Below are 25,189 nucleotides of genomic sequence, written 5' to 3' on the forward strand. Positions count from 1 at the left end.
AGACATTTAACTATACTTGGTTAGGTCTGAATTGTAGTTATAATAAAAGGGAGTTTAAAACATACACTCAGTCTTATAATTTCACAGTGGGGAGTGAACATGAGTATACATAGAGAGGTGATACTCAATGGTGTAGAAGATCTTGGCTCAAATCCTGTTGATACTACTTTGGGGCTTCAGTGTTAGGCTTGTGGTAGCATTACTTTCTAGAGTTTATGAATATTGCATGAAGTAAACATGTAAAAGACTTATGATGGAAGTTGGGTGCCAATGGCTCACAACTATAACTCAAGCTATTCAGAGGCTGAAATTGGAAGATTGTGATAAAAAGTCAGCTTAGGTAGAAAAGCCCACAAGAAAGAAAGAAAGAAAGAAAAAAAGAAAGAAAGAAAGAAAGAAAGAAAGAAAGGAAGGAAGGAAGGAAGGAAGGAAGGAAGGAAGGGAGAGAGAGAGGAAGGAAGGAAGGAAGAAAGGGAGAGAGAGGAAGGAAGGAAGAAAAAACAGGGAAGGAAGGAAAGGGAGGAAGGAAGGAAGAAAGAGAAAGGAATGAAGTAAGAAAAGGAAAAGGAAGTAAGAGAAGGAAGGAATAAAAGGAAAGGAGAAGGGAAAGGAAGGAAGATGGGAGGGTAAGAAGGGAAGGGAAAATAATGGAGAAAGGAAGAAAAGAAAGAAAGAGGAAAGGAAGGAAGAAAAAGAAAGGAAGGAAGGAAGAGAGAAAGAGAGCAATACTGAAGCATAGCTTATGGGGAACTGCTTCAGCCATGAACAAAAAAGCTGAACAAAAGCTTGAGGCCTTGAGTTCAAGGTTCAAGCCCAGGTACTGTCACACACACATACACAAGAGGTCTTACAATGGTGGTGCTTACTATTTAGCGTAAGTTACTTCCATTTCCCTTTGGCCCAAACCAACCCTAAAAACTTTAACCAACAACAAATAATAACTGATGAAAGAACGTGTTAATGGGTGATGTTTTTATTTTTGAGCTAAAAGTTAGAAGGTTAGAAATCCCATATCTAAAGTGACCGGAATAATTTTAGATTTCGGGGTGCTTTGGACTGGAGGTTATTTGCATATGCATGAGATATCTTGGGACTGACACCAAAGTTTACACACAGAATTCCATTGTGCTCAAAGAACATCTTATACACATAACCTGAAGGTGCTTTTATACAATAGTTTCAATGTACCTGTGATTTCAGTGCAACCTGTCACATGAGTTCAGGTATGGAATTTTCCAATTGTGTGATCATGTCAGCAATCAAAAAGTCTCAAATTTTGGATTTGTGGATTAAGAACTCTCAATCTACAGTAGCTAAGTAGATATTGACCATGCAATCTTAGAACTAGATTAACTGGCTATTAAGAGTATGAGTTTTGAACTCAGGGTCATACCTCCTCAGGTGACTTTCTTTCAGTGGCTCCCAATAGACATTAGCATGCTTCCCATACTTGCTCCTTGCCTAATGATGTCTGAGAGACTATGGTCCATGCAGTGAAGATCATACAAGCCTTACACCCTTTCATCCTTACTTATCCTGATATGGTCATTTGTAGTGTTTTGGCCAGGTCAGAAGAGAATAAAGGGTTTCTATATATTATTAGGATTGGTATCAGGGGCTAGGAAGGTGGCTCAGTGGTAGGGTAGGTATCTTCCTGACATTCCATGCATGTATTTTGTTTTCTAAGTAAAATATAAAGTGATTGAGTGGAAGCACTTTTATTATGAAACTGATGAGTCATAAGTCATAATTTTTGTCAAATCATGGTCTCAGATACAACTACCAGTCTTGTCTCTAACATCTGAATATCACAGAAGACTGCAATACACTTTAAAAGCGATAACCTTGATGTTATGAAAAATATCTAGCCCTACTAAACATTTATTTCAGTTTGCATATGTTTTAAAGAAAGATTTAAAATATAGCTATTTATCATCGTAGTGTTTTAGAAAAGTTAAAAATTGTAATTCTGAGCATACAGTATAAATAAACAACTAGTTGAAGTATAACCAATATGCAGATTTTGAAGGTATAGAGTCTTCTGCAACATTACCCCCAAAATTAGAATTTTTTTTTGGTATAGATACTTTCCCTTTTTATGGAAAGTTTGTATTTTGTGTTAGACACAATTAGTTGGCAGATAATCTTTTAAAACCATCTTGTAGGAACTGTGAAGAAAATATACAGCCATTATAAGTTTGGAAAAGGCCAAATTTGCTGGGTGTAGTGGCATCTTCCTGTAATCCTAACACTAAGGGAGGCTAATGGAGGAGAACTGCAGGGCTGAAGCTAGCCTGGGCTGCATAGTGAGCCTGAGGCCAATGTGAGCTGTGCAGTGACACCCTTTTTTAACTGTTAACCCCCCAAAACTCAAAGCTAAACCAAACAAAACCCCCATACTATGAACACTTTGTTTAAAATGGGAATAATACAAATTAACTATTTTCCCTGATTTAATTAATTTCCCTAATTATTAATTCATACCCCCTTCTGAGTGTACTTGTGCTTTAAGAAGCTCAATTTGCAGGGGGATAGTTTATCATAGAAAACAGTTTCTCTAGCTTAAGTTGAGAGTTCTTGAGTTTTGTTTTCATCAGTTGCATGTATTGGATTTGTGTATGTCATAGTCAAAGTCATTATCAAATGCTCTTGTCAGTGAGCATTTACTGTATTTGAAATAAATGTTCATATCTTGGATCCCATTTAAAGGAAATTCTTTTTCTGTGTTTACCAATAGAAAAAGTCTTGTCCATAACCAGGTTGAAATTTTACTGTTTAGAATGATTTCATCAATGTACAGATACAGAGCAGAATAGCATTAGGACGAGATTGTGTACTTTGGAATACAAGTAAAATGAGAAGATTATCTCTCGGTGACTGACCATTTCTTGACCCTCCTAACATTAGTGACAGGATGTGTTATCACTACCCATGCTATGTGATGCTTCTGGCTCATTTTATCTCAATTTCACCTGTCCCAATTCCAACAAGTTGTTTTTTGTTTTTTTAATCTGGGGGTAGATGATGATCGCTAAACATTTACCTGTTTACCTCTGCATAAATATGTACCATTGATGAATGAAAAGCAGGAAAGTTTCCCCAGTTAAGCTCCTGCCAGATTAAGAGTCCTCCCAATGCTTTTGTTTATTACCTGCTTTTACCACTGCTGCAAATGCCAACGAACTCTCCCTTGTCACAGATGGTAGGGACCAAATTGTCTCCCTAGCACAAGGAGCACTGTTCCTTTAAACGAGCAGCAGAAATGGCAATTCCTTTGAAGTTGAAAATTGAAGGAGATGATAGGAAATAATAATAGTACCGCTACCAGAAAGAAATAAGTCAGTGTTTCACTGCTGCATGGTCTAGTAGATTTTACTCACAATTGAACAGTTAAGACCTGAGTTTGAGTCTCTTACTGGGAGACCTTGGGTGAGTTACCAGTCTTAAGTTCCAGGGTCCTTATCTGTGAAAGGGATGTTGGGTGGATTAAATGAGATTTTTTTAAAAAATCATGTACACTGATAACAGAAAAGACTTCTCAGAGTTCTCGATTGTCTTTCTCTATTTTCTTTGTATAGAGTTCATATTTCTTCAAAAATTTCAGCAGAGTTTGAATGAGGGATAAAATGCAAGGCCTTGATTACCACTTTGTGAAATTGTGTTAGATTCAAAGCATCTCATTACATTTGGATATTCTGAAGATTCCAGCAGTTTCAAAAGTATATGTTCTGCTCATTTCACCCAGAGAAACCAGGTCCTCCTGTGCAACAGAAATGAGAAATTCTGTGTTTTCTTTCCCTCCATAGCTCAGGATTTGAATATTTGAACTTTTACTTCTTAGAGAAAAATATCATTTCAGTGAAATGCTTAGTTTTTTTTCCAATAATACATCAATCTTTAATTAAAATCTCACACTTATGGTGATATTGTTTCACAACATGGTTCACAAAAGTTGGCTGGCTGCGTGCCAGTGGATCATGCCGATGGCTACTCAAGAGGCTGAAATCTGAGGATTGTGGTTTGAAGCCAGACCAGGCAGGAAACTTAGTGAGACTCTTATCTCCAATTAAATACGCACATGCACATGCGTGCACACACACACACACACACACACACACCTGAAATGGAGCTGTGGCTCAAATGGTAGAGTGTTAACCTTGAGAAAAAAAAAGCCCAAGGACAGCATTCAGGTCCTGAGTTCAAGCTCCAGGATGGAACAAAATAAATAAATAAATAAGCTGAGTTGTCAGCGTGGTGCAAATAATACAGTAGCAGTGTAGTACACTGAGGCCTTGTGTTCAAATTCCAGTACAATGAAATAAAAAAGCCTTTTCCTCGCTGTTTATTATTTGATGAATAATTTGATCATGTATTTTATAATTTGATTTTATAAATTAAAATTGGAATATCAAAAGAGGATATTTCATTATTTGATTTTTTTTTGCTATTTGGGTTCAGATTAAAGGATGAAGATTTACATTGAAAACTACTAGGACATTAAGTATGACATTCTCATTAATGAAACAAAACAGCATGCTGAAAGTATACCTTTAGAATGCATCTTAAACAACTAGTTAATTATGTACAGTACAAATTTACTTTATATAGTAAAGTACATTCCCATATAGAGACTGAGCTAGACAGATCTAGAAACTAAAATACACCTGATGCTTTAAGTTTTGCATCTTAGACCTGGGAAATTATTAAGAAGTTTAATTTTAAATGTGTTATTTCCATAGTTCAGGTATGTTGAGTCAAACAGAAATGGTTTCAATATTACCATAACACTGCATTAGCCAATACAGTTCTCTCAGCCACCTCTGACCATTGAGCTAGTCTCAATTCAGAGAAGTTATAAATATAAAGTGAAGTTGCACTGGATCTCTAACACTTGGTATATAAAAATAAACAGAATGTCTCAGTATGGTGCATGGCACAGAGACAATACTCAAATATATAATGAATGGATGTGTGATTGAAATGGCAGCGAAGTGCAGGATTTTTGTCAGTCTTGTCACTGATTGAAGAGCTAGCGGTATTATTGGCCCATTAATTGCACACAAGAAATCCTGCTAAATGAAATTGAGTAAAGGTATCATCTCCACTTCATAGATGCTCACACACAGATAGTAGATGCCTCAGAGAGAATTTACACACAATACATGTTAAACTAGTTCTCACCATTCAGAGTACCGATTATTTTAAGACTCCATTACCTTCATACGTCTTTTAATGAGATATTTCCTTTAATTATGATTTTACTTTGATATTATCTTACATTTTTATTTATGCATGAAAGAAAACCTTCACAGAAATAATTGGAGTGAGACTCAGGAATTCAGATTTCAGTGTCCTGAGTGAGAGTGTCAATTGTGTTGTCTCTGGTTTAAGATGCGGTGAAATCATGATTTTTAGGAAGAAGAAATTCTTAGTGAAGGTTGGTGTTAGTAATTTGATGCTTAGGGTTCAGGGATAAACATTGGCATCGCTTAGCAAAGAGAAGAATGGAAAAGTATTTTGGTGACAACATTCTAGAGATATAGATATGTGAAATTTATGATATAAACATCTAACAGCAATTCCATTTGTTTCTGGGTATCCATAATACAAGTGGAACCCCCTCAAGTCATTTCCTTTGTAGCAGAATAAACATGAAAGTACTTTTTTCACTAGTCTAGAGGTACACGAAGAATGCAGAGTTTGCTTGGCTAATAACAGGAAGGAGTAAAAATTATGTTTCAGGCATATACAGTAAAGAGAGAGTATCTGAAGAGCTTCTGGTTCCAGTTCATTGACCAGGAACTATGTTATTTGTGTAAAGTGCTCGTGGTTCAAACTGGCTTAAGCTTTCCGTGTTAGAACAAGTGATTTCCATACATTTTCTCAATCAAGCTCTCTCTGGACGTCTCTGGCTGCTGCCTGATCTCAGCTCCTCTTCTTCCCTTATCTGTCCTATGGTGTGTTACAGTGACTTTGAACTTTTGGTTCCTTCCACTGGTGTCTCTGGGTCTTTGCAAATGCTCGTTGGATGCCTTCCCTCTATCCTTTCATTTTGCTTAATTCCAGCTTAATCATCTGTTTTTCTTTTCTTCTCTCTGGGAAAAAGAGCTGCTTATTGCTTCATTTCTGATAAATCCTTTTATTCTGAGCTCACGTAACTTTTTTTTAACCTCTGTTTGGAAAAACATTGTTACACTTTCTCCAAGAAGTACCAAATTGTCCAGTTTCGGGTGTTCTTGCGTAGATCACGCGTAGGTTATTTTCTCAGGCCTGTTCTCAAAATGCATTACAGCCTCCCACCCCAGCCTTTTATGTCTTTACTGTAAGGACAGACTTATTATTCTCACGGCATAATGTATAAATCCTGCTGCTCCCCTGCCCCAGCATGAAAAATATGACAAAACAGTTTTTCTCCATAAGTTACTTGGAAATTATTTCCTTTATTGTGTTTTCATAAGATTGATGAATCATGTAAATAGGCTATGCTGTGAATTAATTGGTAGATCACCTATCTCTGAATGGGTTAAGGAACTGCCAAGAGTGATCAAGCCTGCTCTTTCTGGCTCTGGCTATGGTGTTGACAGCCAAGCGGAGAGCTTCTTCAATAAATTCTCTCATAGTCAAGTTTTTCCAGATGTGAGAAATAATTAAGTCTTTGCATTTATTGAAGCTTTTTATGCTTTTCAAGCAGGAACTGGCAGCTGTGATGAATTAACTTTGCTTGAGTGTGTGTGGGTGTTGTGTGTGTGTTATGTGTGTGAATGTACATGTATATACAAGCACACATGTACATTTGCCAATAGCCAAACGAGGTCAGAACTCAAAGCAAAGCCAAAAGCTGATTTCAATAAATGCCACATTTTTTTTTTTTTACTGATATGTTTTGTAATTGAGAAAAGAACTTTCTCTGGTAATTCCTGTTCCTTTTATATCTTTGCTGAACAATAAAGAAAGAAATAAGGATAATTAAATGATTCACAACTGTTAAAGGGTATGTATTTTAAAAGTATATGACTCATGAAACATGAAGTAAGTGCATTTCAAAGATTTTAACGTTAATAAGAGGACATTAGAGAGATGTTACACTTGGTTCAAAGGTCAATTGGAAGAGCTAGACATTGCAAGTAGTAAGAGTTGCTGAAATGAATTTATAAAGAGATGCAAATAGGGTCTATCAGCAGTTTGATAACCAATTGCTTCTCCCTGGACACATTACTTGGCATTTCTATGGATAAGGATCATTTGTATTATTATCAGTTTTCAACAATTTACGGAATGACAAAGACATTTTAATCCCAAGGGAGCACTAGATAAAATACCAGTACCAATTTCGCATTTCACACAAAACTCTAGGAAAGGATTACTTCCTGTGGAAGTCAAGTGTTTGATCCAGTCGGACTCTGGTTCTGGGTAGAAGCCACACTCAGATGAATGAAGCTTTGGCCATTTCTGAGCCTGGATTGCAGGAGTGATATACTATTAGTATTATTAATGGGTGAACTAAGATCTCAGGTAAGTAGTGACATCATAGATTTTTCAGTTCACTGGGTGCCCATATCTATATAATGAGTTAGAAAACTTTTTCCTCACCTGGGAGAGAAGGATGAGGATATGACTTTAATTTTGGCCTTCTGGCCACAGTTATCTTGGAAATTTTTGTGTCCCAAATTATTTGTACTTGCTTGTTCTTCTCTTCCTCCAATATTTGTCTGCATATATAGGTCCCCACATTGTGAAAGTGGGAATAGAAATACTGAAAAACAGCCTATCAAAACTTTCTGTAATAATAGGAGTGATAGTGGTGACAATTACTCAGATAAGTTTATATTCTTTTGACCCCTAATGAAGCAACAGTAATGAAATAGCCATTAAAAAGAAAAAAATATAGGTTAATATTAGCTATAAAAGTAAATTGAACTAATATTAAATAAGTCTTCCTATAAACAGGACAAGTTGCTCTATTGTGATTATGTTTTCTGTTTCTTCTCCCTTCCCCTTTTTCCAACTATTAGTAAATTTGCCTTTTGGGTGGGTGCCAAATGGTGTATAAACATATGAGGCAAAGTTAAAAATAACCAGAAATTCAACTGAGAAGCAAGAAATTTCTAGGACAAAGTCATCAAATAGCCAGATAGCTACAAATGAATGTGAAAAAAAATTGTCAAAGCAGGAAAATGAATCTGGAAAAACAATCCTCTCTTAAATACTTTGGATACATATTTTATCAAAAGAAATATTGAATTAATTTTTTAAAAAATGAAATGTTTGTCTCTAAGTTATTCTTGTTGGGGCAGAAGGAACGTCTTCCAGTCTCCCTGAAAATTTGATAATCAAGTGCTGAAATAGAATGACAATTGGCAGACTATCAGGAGAAAAGGTACATAAATTTATTCTGTGTTTGGGGGGGGGGGGCGGGAGGAAGCCAGGGAGGGAGGGGGAGGGAGGGAGAGAGAGAGAATCAGTGACCCAGAGAGAGTTAAAAGCTTATATGACCCATTCCTGAGGTTGGGGACAGGAAGGAGGGAGGTATAGGAGTAAATAATTTTTAGGGGAGAAGAGTGACTTCCAGTCAGATAATAGCTAGGAACCAAGTTTGTGTACACTCTGGTGTGATGTTTGACTTTCATTCTCTTCTGTGATATGAGTTTACTCCTCCTTGGTTGTTGAAATAGCAGAGGGTAGAAGACAATTATGTTCCCTATTGGCAGATTCAGTCTTGGAGTAGATATAAAGGAGCTCTAGAGAAGAACCTTTTCTAATATCTACTGATACACGTCTGTTTAATACAATCTTCATAACCAGGTACTATATTTTAGAGTGGCATTTGATGGATGTTTTATTAACTCAGAACTGTATCCTGTTGATCTATTCTGGATTTTTATTTGGAAGTCACTTGTCATTATGTTGGGGACAAACACACATTCTATCACTAAGAAAAAAAGAAAGGAGGAAGAAATGAAATAGGTATTGAACATTAGTAAACAACCAAGAGATAATGGTCACTGTGACCCTAAGGACACTGGAAAGAGTAATATACTATTTGACTTGTAGTAGTGGTAACATGAGTTCCATAAACATGAGTTCCTTTGGCCAGGGACATGCCTCCAGAGACTGTCAGTACCTACTTGGCAGTTGCTATTTGTCCACAAACTATACAAAGACCACTAGACTTCTGTATTGTAAATACAAGTTGGTTTTTATCTCTAGCTTATTCAATTTGGGAAGCCCTTTCTTGATTTGAAAGGATATTGATGGCATAGAGTTTCACCTTTCAAATGACAAGATCCTTATAATTCAAATGCTTTTCTTCTAACTGTGTACCTTTACTGGGTACCAGTAAAATGGTTCCAGCCTTTCCTTTTACACAGTTGGCAATGCAGTTTTTCTTTTATGCAGAGTTAGAGGGAAAAAGGGATTAAATACTTTGTCCTAGTGGATATGGTAGAGCTAGACCAGAAGGTTGAGTGACTGACTATCACTAATGTGACCACCATCTTGGTCATAGTTTATGTCATGGCATGGGAAGAGGACCAAAACCAAAAAGTAGGCAATGTAAGGGAAGTGCTCAGTAAGTAACAAGGATTTAGTAATTACCCATATACTCCCCATGGGATGGTCCAAGGTGAAAATATGCATTAGAATATATTAAGCCTGGTTTATTAAGAAGAGATACAAAAGACTTTGAAACATGGTAACTATCCAGGAAGAACCCCTTTTCTTTTCTTATTACCTGGTCAGATTATGGCATATTGACAAGAGAGCTTAGCTGTGATAAAGTGCAGGGTTTACAATTTTTAGAGAAATTTGATATGAATTTTGTAACTATATTCATAGGTGGAAGGAAAACAGAAAGATGCATTCAATCAAAAGTAATCTGTGTGTGGCTTGCCAGACAATCCATTAAAGTGTTCATCTAGCAAGGTTTTTTTTTTTGTTTTTTGTTTTTAATTTCCTTCCTAATCTTGGCACAAAGTACATTTTACTCACCATTGTTTCTAATGCCAAGCACAGTACCCAGTGTGCAGCACTTACTTGTTGATCAAGCTGGGCTTTCCACTTAGGTCTTGCTCTTTGACATTCCCAAATGAGATGGCTAGTCAATTTCTCGGGGCGTTTCATCCTCAGTGAAAGAGGAGAGCTTTGGGTGTGTTGACTTCCTGTGGGTCACTTGGGCTTTGAAATTCTGCTTCTCAAATCCTAAATAGTCTGAAATTTTTGAAACACTGCCTATGATGGTGAATTTGGCTTTTACAACATTTGTGCCTTATATATTGCTTTCTTGCCACACAGCCTGGTGGGGTATGTACACATAGATGCCCAATACAGATCATCCATTTACAATGGGGAAGATACATCAACCTAAGTAACACAAGTCTTACCATCTCAAATTGGATCCAAGAAAGATGTGTCATAGGTGGCTTTGGCAAGATTTTCCTGCAGATTTCTAGAGGCTTGTGTAGAAAATATTCCTTCCTAGGAATTCTTTCCTCCCTAAAGGTAACGTCATACATTCTGTCTAGAATCTTAGAATCATCTTTTGGCAGAGGATATGAGGGGAACAGAAATAAGACTTCACCCATTCTTCTCCTCGTGGGACAAGTATAATGCACAAAGAATTTCCTTGTGGACTGAGCTCTACCAGGCAGGCATGATATGTTTGTGATTTTGAGGTTTCCAAAATTCAGCAAGCTCAGGACAATTTCTTCCTGGCTATTTGCAATAAACAAGATATGTGATGCCATTAATTTAACCTGCATCACAATCTATTTTGTGACCCTAAAACCCTTAGAACACTGCCAGAATAGATCAGTGTTTCCCTGTATAATACTTCACAGAAAAATGCCAGTTTTCTGGAATCACTGGTATCATCCCAAAACAATGGTAGAAGTCTAGGTGTGGTGATTCATTCCTGTAATCCCAGCAATTGGGAGGTGGAGGCAGGGGGATTGTGAGTTTCAGGACACTCTGGGCCACACAGGGAAACCCTATCACAAAACAAAACAAAGTGAAACACAGCTAGCCCAACTCCTTCCTATAAAGAAGCCTCAGCGGTAGAAAGATGGAAGTAAATAAGATGAGATGGATACGATTTGTATTTGGTAAATGGTAGGTTAAGTAAACTAAAATAGGCTTTCTTTTGGTTAAGGGTCTTCTCAGAACTATTGATCTATCTATCTAACCTGTTTTAACATAGTATGTGATTGGCAGAGGTAGAGATTATTATACAGGTTTCCCAAATAGACTTGCTTGAGAAACTTGCTTTTTCCCCAGCAGATATTTCATAGAAATTCTGACTCAAAAACTATATTGGAATACAATTTGAGAAAGAGTATTTATAATGATTATGTGGAATGTTTTTCTTGTCAGAATTTTCAATTTAAGTGAGGTCAAGTCAATTTTCCTTTAACAAATTGAAAACTGGATCTAATATGAAGAGAAAACCACATTATACTTGGCTACTGAAAATGATGTGTTATTTTTGAATCAAGGTGTATTTTATATAATTAGTTTCATTCTTCACCATGGAGTATTTTTTTTAGATTTAACACTGATACACTATAGTTTTGTAAAAGTAGATTTACTCTTAGATTTAAGCAGCCAAGGTAATAATTTGTGAAATACATAGTGTCTTGGTATTACCTAAATTGATAACCAAGGATTTGTTGTGAGATATAAGCTTTTAGTTTTATGTAACTGTGAATCCAGACCACAGAATAAATATTGTAGCAGCTTATTTTACTGATTTTTTTCAAGTTTGTGGTATACATTTGAAGAATGTACAAATAACTAGGGAATTCGTAAAAATTGACACAATGAGCAGAATTCTAAGAGAATGATTATTTTTTAACAATACTGTTTCTAGAATTTTTTTATTTTTAAGTACTTTATTTTTATATTAGTATAAACAGAACTTACTCCCTACATTGTTCTTAATTGTTCATTGCTCACAAATGTAAATCCAATTTTTTTTATTTTTTATTTTTTTTAGGATTGAGGCACAAGGTTTTATTTTACAGGTAGGTTTAGTCTTTTTTTTTTTTTTTTGTGGAAATACCATACAGAGGGGTTACAATTACATGGGCAAGATAATGAGTACATTTCTTATCAAGCATTGTTGCCTCCTCCTTTGTTTCCCCTTCCCATCCCTTCCCATCTCTCTCCTTCTTCCCCTCCCCCTGCCCTTCCCCCACTGCGTGTTTCTAGAATTCTTAAATGATAAATCCACATGTTAGCTGCAACTTCTCATTGTTAATGATTTTTACCATTAGTAAAATATAATGCTCCCTAATATAAGATTAACAGTCACAATTAACTCAGTAGATTCTTTGAAGTGGTTTACAGGGCTTTTCATAATGAATTTCTAGCCTGGCTAATATAAATGTATATTTTTTAGAATGTGGGAAGTACATATATGTCTCATAAAATATTTAACTTAGATTAGTGATAGGAGTTTGAATGATTCAGATTCTCTGTGAGGAATCAGGGCTCTCTCTGGCATTCCAGGGAAAGCTTTATTTAGACCTGCTGGAGGCATCTTTGAGATAACAGGCCTGGGTGTGTGATATCTGGAGTGTTAAAGTTGAGTAGTTTCCCTAGACTCCTTATGTTCTTCTAAAACTATTTTATGAATGAATTGAGCTAGTGAAAGATTAACTTTCTCTTTGGGGTTTCTTAACCAGTTTAAAGAACGTTGACTTTAGAAGTTTGTCAAATTGACTTTTGTCTGAGAAAATGTTACTTCCTTTTGGGAGACTGACCCAGTCCGAGGCCTGGGTCCTATTCTGAGTCCTGTTCTGTTATCTCACACACCATTGAGATAAGGAGAGTCAAGTGAGAGCCCAGCAGAACGGAAGCCTGGCAAGGTCACTGCTGCCCAGGCCCCAGAGACTCATAGCTGAAGGGCCCTGTGGTCCATATAAAGACACTACACCAGGGAAGTTTAAAAATACTAATTTTTTTGACAGAGGGAAAATGAGGGATCCTGTGTTGGAGGATATGAAAGATGAAATTGGACAGGACAAAGCAGCAGAAGAAGAAAATGAAGAGGAAAAGGTGAGTGAGAAAGAACCTACTCAAGAGCCGTATTCAGCCTTGGAGACAGATAATTTAAAAAGTGATCTCTTCCATTTTTTTTTTTTCTTTCCCTCTTCCCTGAACAGGTATGCTTTAAGCCTGTTATTGAAGACCTAAGCATGGAACTGGCCAGAAAATGCACTGAACTTATTAGTGATGTAAGTGGCTCAAGACATTTTTGGCTCTCTTTGTTTAATTGCATGTGTGGAATGGTTATGAAATAGAATCTTAGAGCGGGAATTATCTGTTAAAATACGATAATTTTCCAAATCACAGAACTAAGTGTAGTCATTTTAAGTGATGTCTACAAGGCTAGCTATATACAGAGAATTTTTGCTAGAACAAATATTCTCCCTCTTAATCCAGAATCTTGTCTCAGGAGTTTTGCTTTCATTCTGGCATGAAATCATAAAGCACTGAATTATAGAGCATATTTCATTTGGGAACCCCAAAGACTTCAAAATTAGTATAATGATATAATTTGTCTTGGGAGGCCTAAATGATTTTTAATATAAAGGATCTTTAGCTAAATGAATGCTTTTTAAAATATGAAGAGCTGTTGAAGAATATGATGAATACAGTTGTTTTTCTTTTTCATTTTCTTTTTTTTTTTTTTTTGTCAGTTGTGGGTCCTGAACTCTGTCCTCTCCCTTAGCTCTTCAACTCAAGGTTAGCACTCTATCATTTGAGCCACAGAACCACTTCTGGCTTTTACTGCTTATGTGGTGCTGAGGAATAGAACCCAGGCCCTCATGCATGCAAGGCAAGCATTCTATCACTGAGCCATCTTCCCAGCCCCTACAGTTGTTTTTCAAACAAGAAAATGAACCTCTCTATATACATAAAGCATTTGTTTACAATTTAGGAGTTACACATAGAAAAACTGTTAGTTAACAGCCTTAAAGCTAAATGATGCAAAGGGCCATATTTATTGTGACTTATTTTAGTTACTGAGATTAGTTTATATTTACATATAAGGGAAATCCTAGAATCATTGAACTTGTACATGCACATGCATGTATAGTAGATATGTAATTTAGTATTCTAGAAGTACAAGGAATGGTATTACAACTTAAGGATGAGAATTCAACTGGTTACTACAGGCAACTTCTTGACAGTGAACACATGCTATGTCTTTATTTAGAGAGATTGCTACAATCCTAGATGTTTGAGTTGTTGGTGAGCAAAATGATGCGAGGATTTGCTTATTTTCAAGGGAAGTCCATCCTGGGTAGTGGGATCAGCCTTCCTGAGTCAACTTGCCATTAACCCAGGGAAGGTGATTAATCTGGCTGAGCTCTACTCTTCTAGTTCATATTTATAATAGATCAAATAATTATACCTCAAAAATGCCAGGTTTACTTTGGGGAACATTGTGAGTGTCCAACCATTGCTAGTTAGTAGTTGCTCTTACCCACTCAGTCTGTAACTTAGTCTTGCATCTATCCAATCATGTTTTAAGCCTGATTCTTGATTATTTTCCAGTTTGTCAGAGATAAAAGATGGTGGTGGGAATCATATTGCTTCCCTGATACTTGATTGTGATGTAATTAAATTTCAGAATGGGTATTTCTCTGTGCCATTGCTTAGTAATTGGAATCACCCACTTAACGTATGTGAAAGTTCTTTGCAAACTGCAATTGTGGTGAAATGACAATGACAACAATAACTAAAATGTCACTCTCAGTTATGATGTATTTATTATGTGCCAGTTATTACAGCTTCTGAAGTAGGTTCTCCTGTTTCTCCTCATTTTAGAAGAAGACAGAGGCACAGAGCGGTTACATAGCTAGACTGGACAAACACAGTAGGGAGAGGACGAGGACTTGCATACAAAGCTCTCTTTGTTGTGTTGTGTTATCATTCACCGTAGGTTCCTCTCTCCTTTCCTCACTTCTCAACTCTGAAAGAGATCTAGCCTCCAAGACAGCTGCTTTTGTTTTGTTTTGTTGATTAACATGTTAATATCTTTTTATTTCCCTGACTAAACTCTCTGTGATATTTAGTCCTGTTTGTCAAATACTGATTCAATTTTTAAATCAGTTAAGTCTGTCCACTCCATTGATCATCTAGAATCATGGATCTAGTAATTTATCTATCTATCTATCTATCTATCTATCTATCTATCTATCTATCTATCTATCTATCTATCTATCTATCTATCTATCTATCTATCATTGTAAAGATACTGTATAGAGGGGTTACAGTGATATGAGTAAGGTAATGAGTCCATTTCCTATTGAGCATTGTTACCTCCTCCTTTGTTTGTCCCCTACCATTCCTTTCCTCCCCACCTCTCCAACTCCTCCCTTCCCACCTCCCAGAGTTGTAAAGTTCGTTTTCAACATAGTGTCTTGTATATCTCATTGTGACAATGGGTCATCCTGTATCCTTATTTAAGCATTTTGTTATTTCCCTTCCCCTCCCCAAATTAGAAAATTGTATATACATCTAGTAATCTTTTGAGAGATATTTCTCACAAAAGATATTGGATACAATGGAAACATTTTGTAGGTGTTTTATAAATTAGGCACAAAGAGCCAGCTGCATCTATGTGCAGCCTCTGACTCAATATTTTGTTTTTAAAGCTTTTTAGGGTATTTATTTGTGTGGCAGTGGGGATATTTTCCAGGCAACTGAAAACTATTTGTGGTGGATAAATCCACCCAGTGCTGAAAATGTCAAATTTCATGGCTACCCCTCCCAAGACAAAGTTCAGACCATATCAGAAAACCTTGAGAGAGTAACCTTGGCCATGATCTGTCCAGTGAACGAATAAGGATGGAGCCACATTTCTTTCTCCCAGGGTTTACCAAAGTTAGTTGATATGATTTCATTGTGAAAAGTCTTCCTTGATGCTGTCTGCGAAGCCTCATGAAAGAGGAGAATACCTTCAAACATTTCTCATCTGTCATCTACCTTCAGTCATTAGCTAATCTCGGCTGGGAGAAGGAAGCAACATTGAACTAATTGCACTCAACTGTAGAGACGACACTGTGGGAACAGTGGGTAGAGCCAAAGCACAAAGTGAACGTCAGGGGCCATCTTATTGATCACAAATCCATCCATTTAGTTCATTTTTAATTTTTAAAATACATGGAGTGGTGTTGTTGTTTAAGAGTGTGAATGGCTGTGAGCAACAGGAAAGTCTACTCCAGCGACTTAACAAATGGATATTTGGGGGAGGGAATTGTTCCCAAATAGGAAGCTGGAGGTAGGTAGCCTATGAACTGATGGCTTCAGTTCAGTGGATGCTATGCTCCTGGATCTTTTTCTTCTGTCCTGCCATCATCAGTGTGGTGGGATATATATTATTCTGTGATAGCATGATTGTCTCTGCTCTGGTGATGTTAGATTATATGACACCTGTGTGTCCAAGGACCACACAAAGTCTCTCCTCTCATGCTAGAAACAACAGACACTTTGCTGGAAGGACTTCCCCTAATGATTCATGGCCAGAGCTGAGCACCCCCAAGGTCAATCCTGGGCAAGATAGAATGGTATGGCCGTGCTTGCTTTAGATCATTTTGTCCTTTGAGTTAACAGGGGCCTGGTTACTCTCATGAATCTATCTGGGTTCTGTTAGTAGGAGAGAAGGAAAACAGCTGGAGAATCTATCAATGATGGACCAGCCTTCACTTTGAAGATGTAGACATGGTTGCAATAGAAAGTATGCTTTTTATTTAATGTCAGTTTAGTGTTGTTGATTGCTGTGCTTCTTTTGCCTTTAACACTTCTGTTTTTTTGCATATGAATGCTACTAATAGGTAACATTCTTCTTATTTTTTAAATAGAAAACCATATTCCGTTTGTCTTTCATATTGTAACATCACCAGACATAGTACACAAAACAATTTATTTGGAATCATACAATTTCATTAAAAACCATTCCCAAACCCATTTGAAGTCCTGCAATAGTGTGTGTGTATGTATGTATGTGTGTGTATGTGTGCATTTGTAATCATTAGTAGGTTTTATCATATGAATGCCAACAAGCAATTGCCTTAAAATTTTTTTATTCAACTTGAATTTAATGACATAGATGTTCATATCTTTCTAATAAAGACCAAAGAAACTAATGAAGTCCACACTGAAGACAGAACTATTTGCCTGTAGAACAAAGGAAGTAAATACTTCACCCTTATCCAGAGCTCCTGTCCTGAACATTCTACTCCTGTCAGACTTATCAGGAGGCCCCTAGCCAGAGGCACATACCACTGCAGTGAAGAATGTGAATGTGATGGGGAAAGATGGTGGCAAAAGATAAAAATAATGAGCCAAACTTAAGCCTAATGATAGGCTATTTTTTTTCTCACACTTAATTATATAACGGAGATACTCTTTTTTTCTCCTTGTGATCAAAATAGCCTACTATTTATCATACTGCCATTAACGATTTAATTACTAGTGACTGAGAGGGCGATTTGCAGGAACCTAAAATTATGGCTAATCTCTGTAAAGAAAAAAAAGTAATTTAGTGCTCAGATAAGATAAATATGTTCTCATGTTGATTTCATGAATAAAGCAAGTGTTTAATGTGGTGGGCATTAATATCTCAGAGTCACAGCAGTGAAATATGGAATTTTGAAGTTACTTACTGTGTTTGTATCTGGGTTAGAGCTCAGGTCAAGTCATGCCCCTCAAATCAGGTTTGCTGATGGGAGAATCTCCACAGAATGTTAGCACAAAACATCAATATTAATCACATCCCCTAAGAACCTGGGTAGTATATACAATTAAATGCCACTGTTGAGTGTTAATTAGAAACACCATATAATTTATCATCTGAACTGGGACACTTTTTCTAGTCTATTTATTTACAGTTCAGGGTAGATAAATATGACTTTATTAGGGATATTATAACTTATAGCAAATTACCTCCATCCTTGTGACTTATCAAAGTTCACCGCTACAGTTTTTAGATTACACAGCAGTAGGTATGCCAGCAGGGTGACATTGTAAGGACCTTCTTCATATTTCCTGATTCTTTTCTGCTCACGTGTCCTGGCCTCTCCACAAGGGGAAGAGAGTGCCAAACTTTATCTGGAAGTTTGTGAAAACAAATGAACATGTTCAGCTAGGCCCCTCTGGTCTTTCTCTGCTGATCTGCTTGCTCACAGCAAGGCGGAGTATTCTGTAATGATTTGTACCACCTTGCAAGTTGCTTGGGCAGATTTGGGGAGGAGAGGAGGGTAGGGAAGGCAAAGGGCACTCATAAATTGAACGTGTTTGATTTGAGGGAATTAATTAGTAACTCAAAGACCCATCTTGACCACAGTTTAAATAAATGTCTCTCTCCAATCTAACATGGATGGGCACCAATGATAATAGTAGTCTCCATTTGTTTAATTCTGCCTTTATTACATAATGCAGAACATCTGTTCTAATAACTACTTATTTTCTGCCTTGAGGTGGGTAGCTCTGGTTTTCCCTGCCTGTAGGCTTAACTGTGAAGGTCAGTGGCTTAGAAGTAGCATGAAGTAGGACACCTATGAGAGATGGAGCTCATTGGATGGTCACGCTGGACAGACAGGACCCACAGCCTCAGTCTGACATACCCAGGTGCATCCCCAGGACTACACTGGCGCTTAAAGTTTAGTCCTTCCTCCTCACCTGTGCAATTCTGTTCAGGGTCTTGATGTATCCACTTGGTGTTTCTGAGACTTATCCCACGTTATGTATTTGTTTCAGAAAACAGACTTTATGAGTTGACTTAAATCTCTGTTCAGACTATTACAATTGGTTTTCTTCTTTCTCCCTTGTGCTAATTATTCTCTTTTATAGATCCATTATAAAGAAGAGTATCAAAAGTCCAAAGACAAATGTACATTTGTGACGGATACTCCCATGCTAAACCATGTTAAAAACATTGGTGCTTTTATTTCTGAGGTAAGGTTTCAAAAACTTGCAAAATGGACTGTGTTTTTCCTTTTAGTGTCTGTGCATTAAATATGGAGACTATTTTTAAAGTACCAATGAATAAAGGTCAAATATAAAGCATTATCTATGATTGATATTAATATACTTGGTTATATATACTATATATTATCATGTTATATATGTGGGTTTTGACTCCAGCCCTTTCTTATTTATATAGAATTACTCTTGACTAAAGGATGTTTTTATTCAGTAAGTAGTAAGCTCTGACAATGTAGATAATTTCAGAAGTTCTAAATTACTGCTTTCCCAATGGACATATTAGAGATAAACAAGTGAGTACCCTTTTGGAAATCAGTGAATTTTAGCAGTATATTCTATAAAATATGATTGTTGATAATAATTTTAAGTTAGAACTTTTTGAGTGGGCTGAAATTCATTTCTACAGAGATATCCATTGTGAAACTCCAGAGTGGAAAATAAAATATACTACCTTCATTTTCTAGCTGAAAAGAAACATGTAGTCTCTTCCTGAGTGTACTGAGAACTGCAGTTTATGTTGCATTGTAAAGCATGATGTCGACAATATTTCTATGTTGAAGCATTACTCTTGAAAAGAAACTTGAAAAAAAGAATGAATAAAATAGCACTGTAGATGATTTGATCTCTAGTGTTTTATACACTGACAAAAGATTAACCTGTGATCTTCATAAGATTATCTGGGAACATGAAACAGTGCTGAGGAAATCAGTCCATTTTCTAGAGTTGTGGGGACAAAAGGCTTATATAGAATATATGATCAATAAATCACCACCCAAGGCAGGCTGTGAGTGGGGAGGGACACAGGCTTCATCCACAGAACATGAAAGAACATTGTTTTTTCTTTTTGGAGGATGGGAGGATTAGCTATGTTATTTCTCCTCTGCAGAGAAATTCTTGGCGATCTGGAACTCATGATTGATTAATTTTCCTGATGGAGTTAACTGCTGAGAAAAAAAATTTGCAATTGGGTGATCCATTTTGTTCCTTTGGATCTAATTTTCCCAGGAGGACATGGTAGATGATTGTTTGCCTTTTCAAGTAATGATTGAGCTTATCCAGATCCAGCAAAACAAATTCATAACAAACAAGCACGCTCTTTCTCTGGGCTACAAGAGGCTGAGAGAATTCGAATAAAAGAATGCATTTCTTTAAAAAAAAATATTATTTGAACCTGCAGATTGATGGAATGCAGTCCAATAATTCTAGACATGGAAATGCTGTTTAATGACCAAATCAGGGTAGTTAACATTTCCTTTTCCTTAAAAATTAAAAAAATGATTAGCACATCATAATTATACCTACCTATGGGGTACCATGTGATATTTTGGTACATCTATATGATATGTAGTGATCAAATTAGGGTAATTAATGTTTCTGTCTCCTTATCCTTACTTTGTATTTGATGTCTTTGAGCTCCTCTCTTAACTAGTGGTAAAATATGTAATAGGTTGTTGGAACTATGTCACCCCATGGTACTGTGAAAGACAAAGACATACTACTTGTATCTAATTGTGTTTTGGTTCCTGTAAACCAGTCTCCTAATATTATCCTGTCCCTGCCCTTCACCCAGATTCTAGTTATTTATGTTCTTTGCCTTCAGGACTAGATAGTAAGTTCTAATTTTCTGGAACAGCTCAAATGTCTCATTATTCTCTTGATTGTTTGCTCACAGATCTAACATTCCAAACTGAATACACATAGATTGATTTTTTATTTTTTTAAAGAAATGTGCATAGGTTTAAATGAAAAAAGTTATTATATCCTTGTGTGTCTCACTTAAACTTTATCTTTGATAGATAGGATTTATTTCTATGTCTTCAGAATATGTTCATCAGGTATAGTATCTAAAATTAAAATGGCCTACAGCTTACATGAACATGAGAAGAGTCCTGGAGTTTTGAACTCAAGGCCTTGCATTTGTTAGGCAGGCCCTTCACCACTTGATCCAGGCCTCTAGACCTTTGAGTTATTTGTTAGACAGGGTCTCATGTTTTAGCAGAGTGCTGACCTGGACCTCCATTGTTCTATCCATACCTCTTCTGTAGATGGATGGGATGATGTGCGTGACCCACCAATCGCAGCACAGTCTGGCCTGAAGATGTCTATAGCCTTTCCCCCTCCTTTTTTATATTCACAATGAGAAAACTAAGGTGAATTTCTTTTCTTTCCCCCCATCCCGCCCCACTAGAAAAAATACAAAGGCAACATTAAGGCTGAGCTTTGCAACTCTCTGTATAAGCGGATGCCAGAGACCATTGACAGCGTGTTTGCAAGAGAAGTTTCGCAGCTTCAGAGTGAGGTGAGTTTTCCCACCTATGGTTAGATCGTGTGGCTCAAGCCTTAGTGCCTCATACAGGTTCCTTAGCATTTTGGAAAATGTTGTTTATCTTGGGTAACAGTGAATGGAAGACGGAAATGCCTCAGTCCCTCAGTGGTCACTGGGGAAACAGCAGAAAATGTAAAGAGCCTGGAAGTCTCTGTCAGTCCCAGAAGGCTGTTTTCCCAAGCCCCACTCAAGAGCCGTTTTTAATCACTTTCTGACAGTATACATGTGACATTCTTGCAGCAACTATTAAATGATTCTTGGGTTTCACATATGATCCCCATGCAGAGAACATTTCAATGGCTTTTTAAAAGTCACTGTTGCCTATTTCTAAAGATCTCAACTGAACTTGAAAATGGGATGGGGTGGACGATGCCTGGAAGTGATGGATGGACTCCTTCTCAGAAGAGCTGTTTTCAGGCTAGGTCCAAGCACTCTTCCTCACAGAAATGATGTAGGATACTCAGCATCAGTACTGGGCAGCTTTATGCATCTATGTTTTAATTGATACTGTCTATTGTTTCAGGAGTTCACAGGTGTCTGTGCTGGAGACTACAAACACATTTCCCTAATGGTGCCTAATAAGCACCATTAGGAGCTACATATGTCATACACACATGGATGTAAGTTAGGCATAACAATCTAGAAGTGAAATATATAAACATTTATTAACATACAGTATTTATATGAAGTATAAACTTTTGCAAAGTGTTCTCTACTCTTTAGCTGTCTAGTACTATAGCAACCTGAGCTCTCAAAGTATGAAGAAAGCAGTTTTATTCTACAGAAATGCCACATAATAAGGACAAACCCCAAGACACCAAATTTGTCAGAAAATTTATACCTTGGCCAGCATTTTTCATTAGCTATTTTAAGGAAGAAAGTTAATACGATAAAGGAGAATTCACCTACCTCCTTGATGCCATCTCCATTCTAAAGTAACCATTTAGTAGCAGCAGCTATAAATGAAAAGACTATTTTTTAAAGCTGCAAGTAGAAAATCATGTAGCCTTTTTAAGAAAGAGTGCTTTTTAAAATTGTACTTGATGAGTCACCATTTCTGTGATAGCTCACAAAATGATCCTCTGCCTTGGTTCTGTTTATAACTTTGAAGTATGACATTCAGTCTAAATTACAAATTACACCAGGCATCCATTAAAAAGAAGATTGGCATGTGTTAGTTCTTTAAGAAGAAAGAACAAATCACATGGAAGTTTTGGGTTTTTTTGTTGTTGTTGTTTTTGGCTATAAGACTTAGCCATCCATTAAAATTCTCTCCCTCTGCCCCTCAGAGTTATAGATATGAAATGCAATGGAACTGAAATAATTGCCTTTCTCAACCATATGTAAACCCTTTCAGATTTTCCTGCTTCATATAAGTCATTATTGAAAATGTGCAGATACATTTATCAGAATTAGATATCTCAGTGGAGTACATCGATGTACTTGTACTGTAACATGATGAATTATACCTAGAGTAATGCACAGGGCTACATTTGTGTCCTGGTAATGAGCCAGGCATACAGAACTGCATGTGGTCACCTGGCTGGACAGAACCAAGTCAGGGCATTAATTTTCAGAAATCTCAACATAGTCATCCAAAGGAGAACAGCCTGTGGATGCATTGGTAGCATTTAGCAGGTGGAAGATGATGACTTGGATTAAATTAAGTATAACTCTAATCTAATTTGGACCATTGTGAGGACTGTAAAGAAAAAGTGGGTAAACTGGGGTTTGGATTAAATGGATCCTCATGGAGGCTCAAGAGTTCAGCTTCTAAATCCATTCAGATGAAGTCATTGGTGGCTGTCTTCCCACATTGGAAGTTCTGTGCTAGCAATTAGGTTCTTTCTATCTGGCCAGATAAATTCATATCTGCAGAGATAGGTTGGGGTTTGATTAAAGGGAGAACTGTTTCCACCAGAGATCTCCAAACTTAGAGACAGTGATGTTCCACATTGAAAAATTCTTAGAAAAATACTGAATGGAGAGACAAGACAGGGGATTTAGGCATTAATAGTTGTACAAGGTGTGTTTTTAGGGCTAGTTTTTTAGGACAGTTTTTAGGACAATGGCTTTATTTGTAAAAAAAAAAAATTGGTTTTATAATTATTTCCTCCATCTGTTAGATTGATATATCATCTAAGTTAAGTGGATGGTTAATTCTGTTTACAAAAACCTGTGAGGTATATAAGCATATGCAAATGTTGAATAAACTCATTTCTTTGTCCATTCACTAAACTTTGAATTCCTATTGTGTCATTCACTATGATAGACACAGGATATTAAAAGATGTGTAAGATATAGTAGCACCTATTGGTGAATAATTCTTCTTCAGTTTAACTGTATTCTTTTCATTGAAAACTAGACCTGTTTGGTCTTGTAAAGACTCTTCTAGTACTCCTTTTTAAGTTCCATTTATTATTTTTTGCCAAATAATTACAATATCACTTAATATGTTTTCATTATTAAACTCTTTTTTGGTATTTAATATTATTATCTCAATCTATCTTGAAATTGAGTTTGTTTTTCCTTCCTTCATTTATTATTGTTTTATTCTCATTCACTCAATTATTTATTCATTTGCTTATTACCCCAGTGAGTGGATATTTACTGATGCTCATCTTTTCCGAGAAACTATTCTGGGTGCTGAGGGTTTAGGAAAATTGTTGTATTTTAGTACTGGAAGACAAACTAAGATATTCTGCAAGAATTAAACAGAGTAATTAAGGATTGTGAAGGATCTGAATAAGATAATGATATAAACTGAGAATGAGGGATAACTTGATTACTGTCTCCTTAATCTTTCATTACCAATTTTTATGAGTTCAGTTACATCTACTCTTTTTTTTTGTGCTGGTTGTAAGGGCTTGAATTCAAGGGCTGGGCACTGTCTCTAAACTTTTGTATTCGAGGCTAGTACTCTACTACTTGGGCCACAGCTCCCTTTCCAGCTTTCTGGTGGTTAACTGGAGATAAGAATCTGATGGACTTTCTTGCCTGGACTGACATTGGACTACAAGCCCCAGAACTCATCCTCCTGCATAGGTAGCTTTACAGGTGTGAACCATTGTCTCCCAGTCAGAACCTTCCATTTTAAAAACAAATGATTTACTTAATATTCTGGAATTTCTTCCCATTTGGTCAGTTGTTTTCTCAGTACTTAAACCTTGAATGTTTACAATCCTAAAAGCCCTAAGATATGGAAGGTCCCTTAAAACTGTTGGCAATATTTAAGCTAGGTGACTAAAATTGGAAGTTGTGTCTTTTGAACAAATTGAAGGTTACTGAACATGGAGTGAGAGCCTCATGTATATTGTCTTGCTACAGAGGGTCAGGAAAATTAAACTGTCAGCTGTAGTAGTTAAATCTATAGAATCTTAGTAAAAAAATAACAGTGGAATTTAACAGGTGGGAATTTCCTATGCCTCTAAATGGAACTAATAATTATTTGTGTGCTTTAAGGTTGCCTACAAGCAGAAACATGACGCTGCCAAAGGACTCTCAGATTACACCCACATGAAGGAGCCCCCGGAGGTCAAGCATGCCATGGAGGTGGGCAGACACCAGAGTAATGTAAGTGAGCGCCTTCCACATATGTTTCTAGAAATCTCTAATCCTCACTGGGTCTGAGAATAATTTGGTTGAAATTAAAACATGATTCTATTCAAAAAAGACCTACATTTTAATCAGTTAGAGATACATAAAGTTATTCTGAAGATTGTCATTAAAGCTCGGTTAAATGTCTTTAACTTGTATCTTTAACTTGATGAGGTAGATCATGGCCTCCCAAGCAGAATAGCAGAAACAGTGGGAAAAAAAAAAATCAGTGACTCCCAGAATCATTCATAAACACTAGCAAAGTTGCACCTG

At 36.6% G+C, this 25,189-nt stretch overlaps 1 protein-coding gene across 4 annotated transcripts in view; it reads left to right on the forward strand.

The window, feature by feature from the left end:
- Nebl (nebulette) overlaps nucleotides 1-25,189 on the forward strand; it is a 327,581-nt gene that overhangs the window by 215,799 nt on the left and 86,593 nt on the right. For 2 of the 4 annotated variants that reach the window (XM_042686264.1, XM_042686265.1), the window contains exons 1-5: nucleotides 12,973-13,053; nucleotides 13,161-13,232; nucleotides 18,859-18,963; nucleotides 21,182-21,292; nucleotides 24,782-24,892. The exons of the other annotated variants lie outside the window; for them this stretch is intronic. In XM_042686264.1, coding sequence (XP_042542198.1) covers nucleotides 12,973-13,053; nucleotides 13,161-13,232; nucleotides 18,859-18,963; nucleotides 21,182-21,292; nucleotides 24,782-24,892 — 480 coding nt within the window. Of the gene's footprint in view, nucleotides 1-12,972; nucleotides 13,054-13,160; nucleotides 13,233-18,858; nucleotides 18,964-21,181; nucleotides 21,293-24,781; nucleotides 24,893-25,189 lie in introns of those variants that run through there. 4 annotated transcript variants of the gene reach the window in all.

Source organism: Dipodomys spectabilis, unplaced genomic scaffold, assembly GCF_019054845.1.
Source record: "Dipodomys spectabilis isolate Male_0828 unplaced genomic scaffold, ASM1905484v1 ptg000096l, whole genome shotgun sequence".
NCBI classification, from domain to species: Eukaryota; Metazoa; Chordata; class Mammalia; order Rodentia; family Heteromyidae; genus Dipodomys; species Dipodomys spectabilis.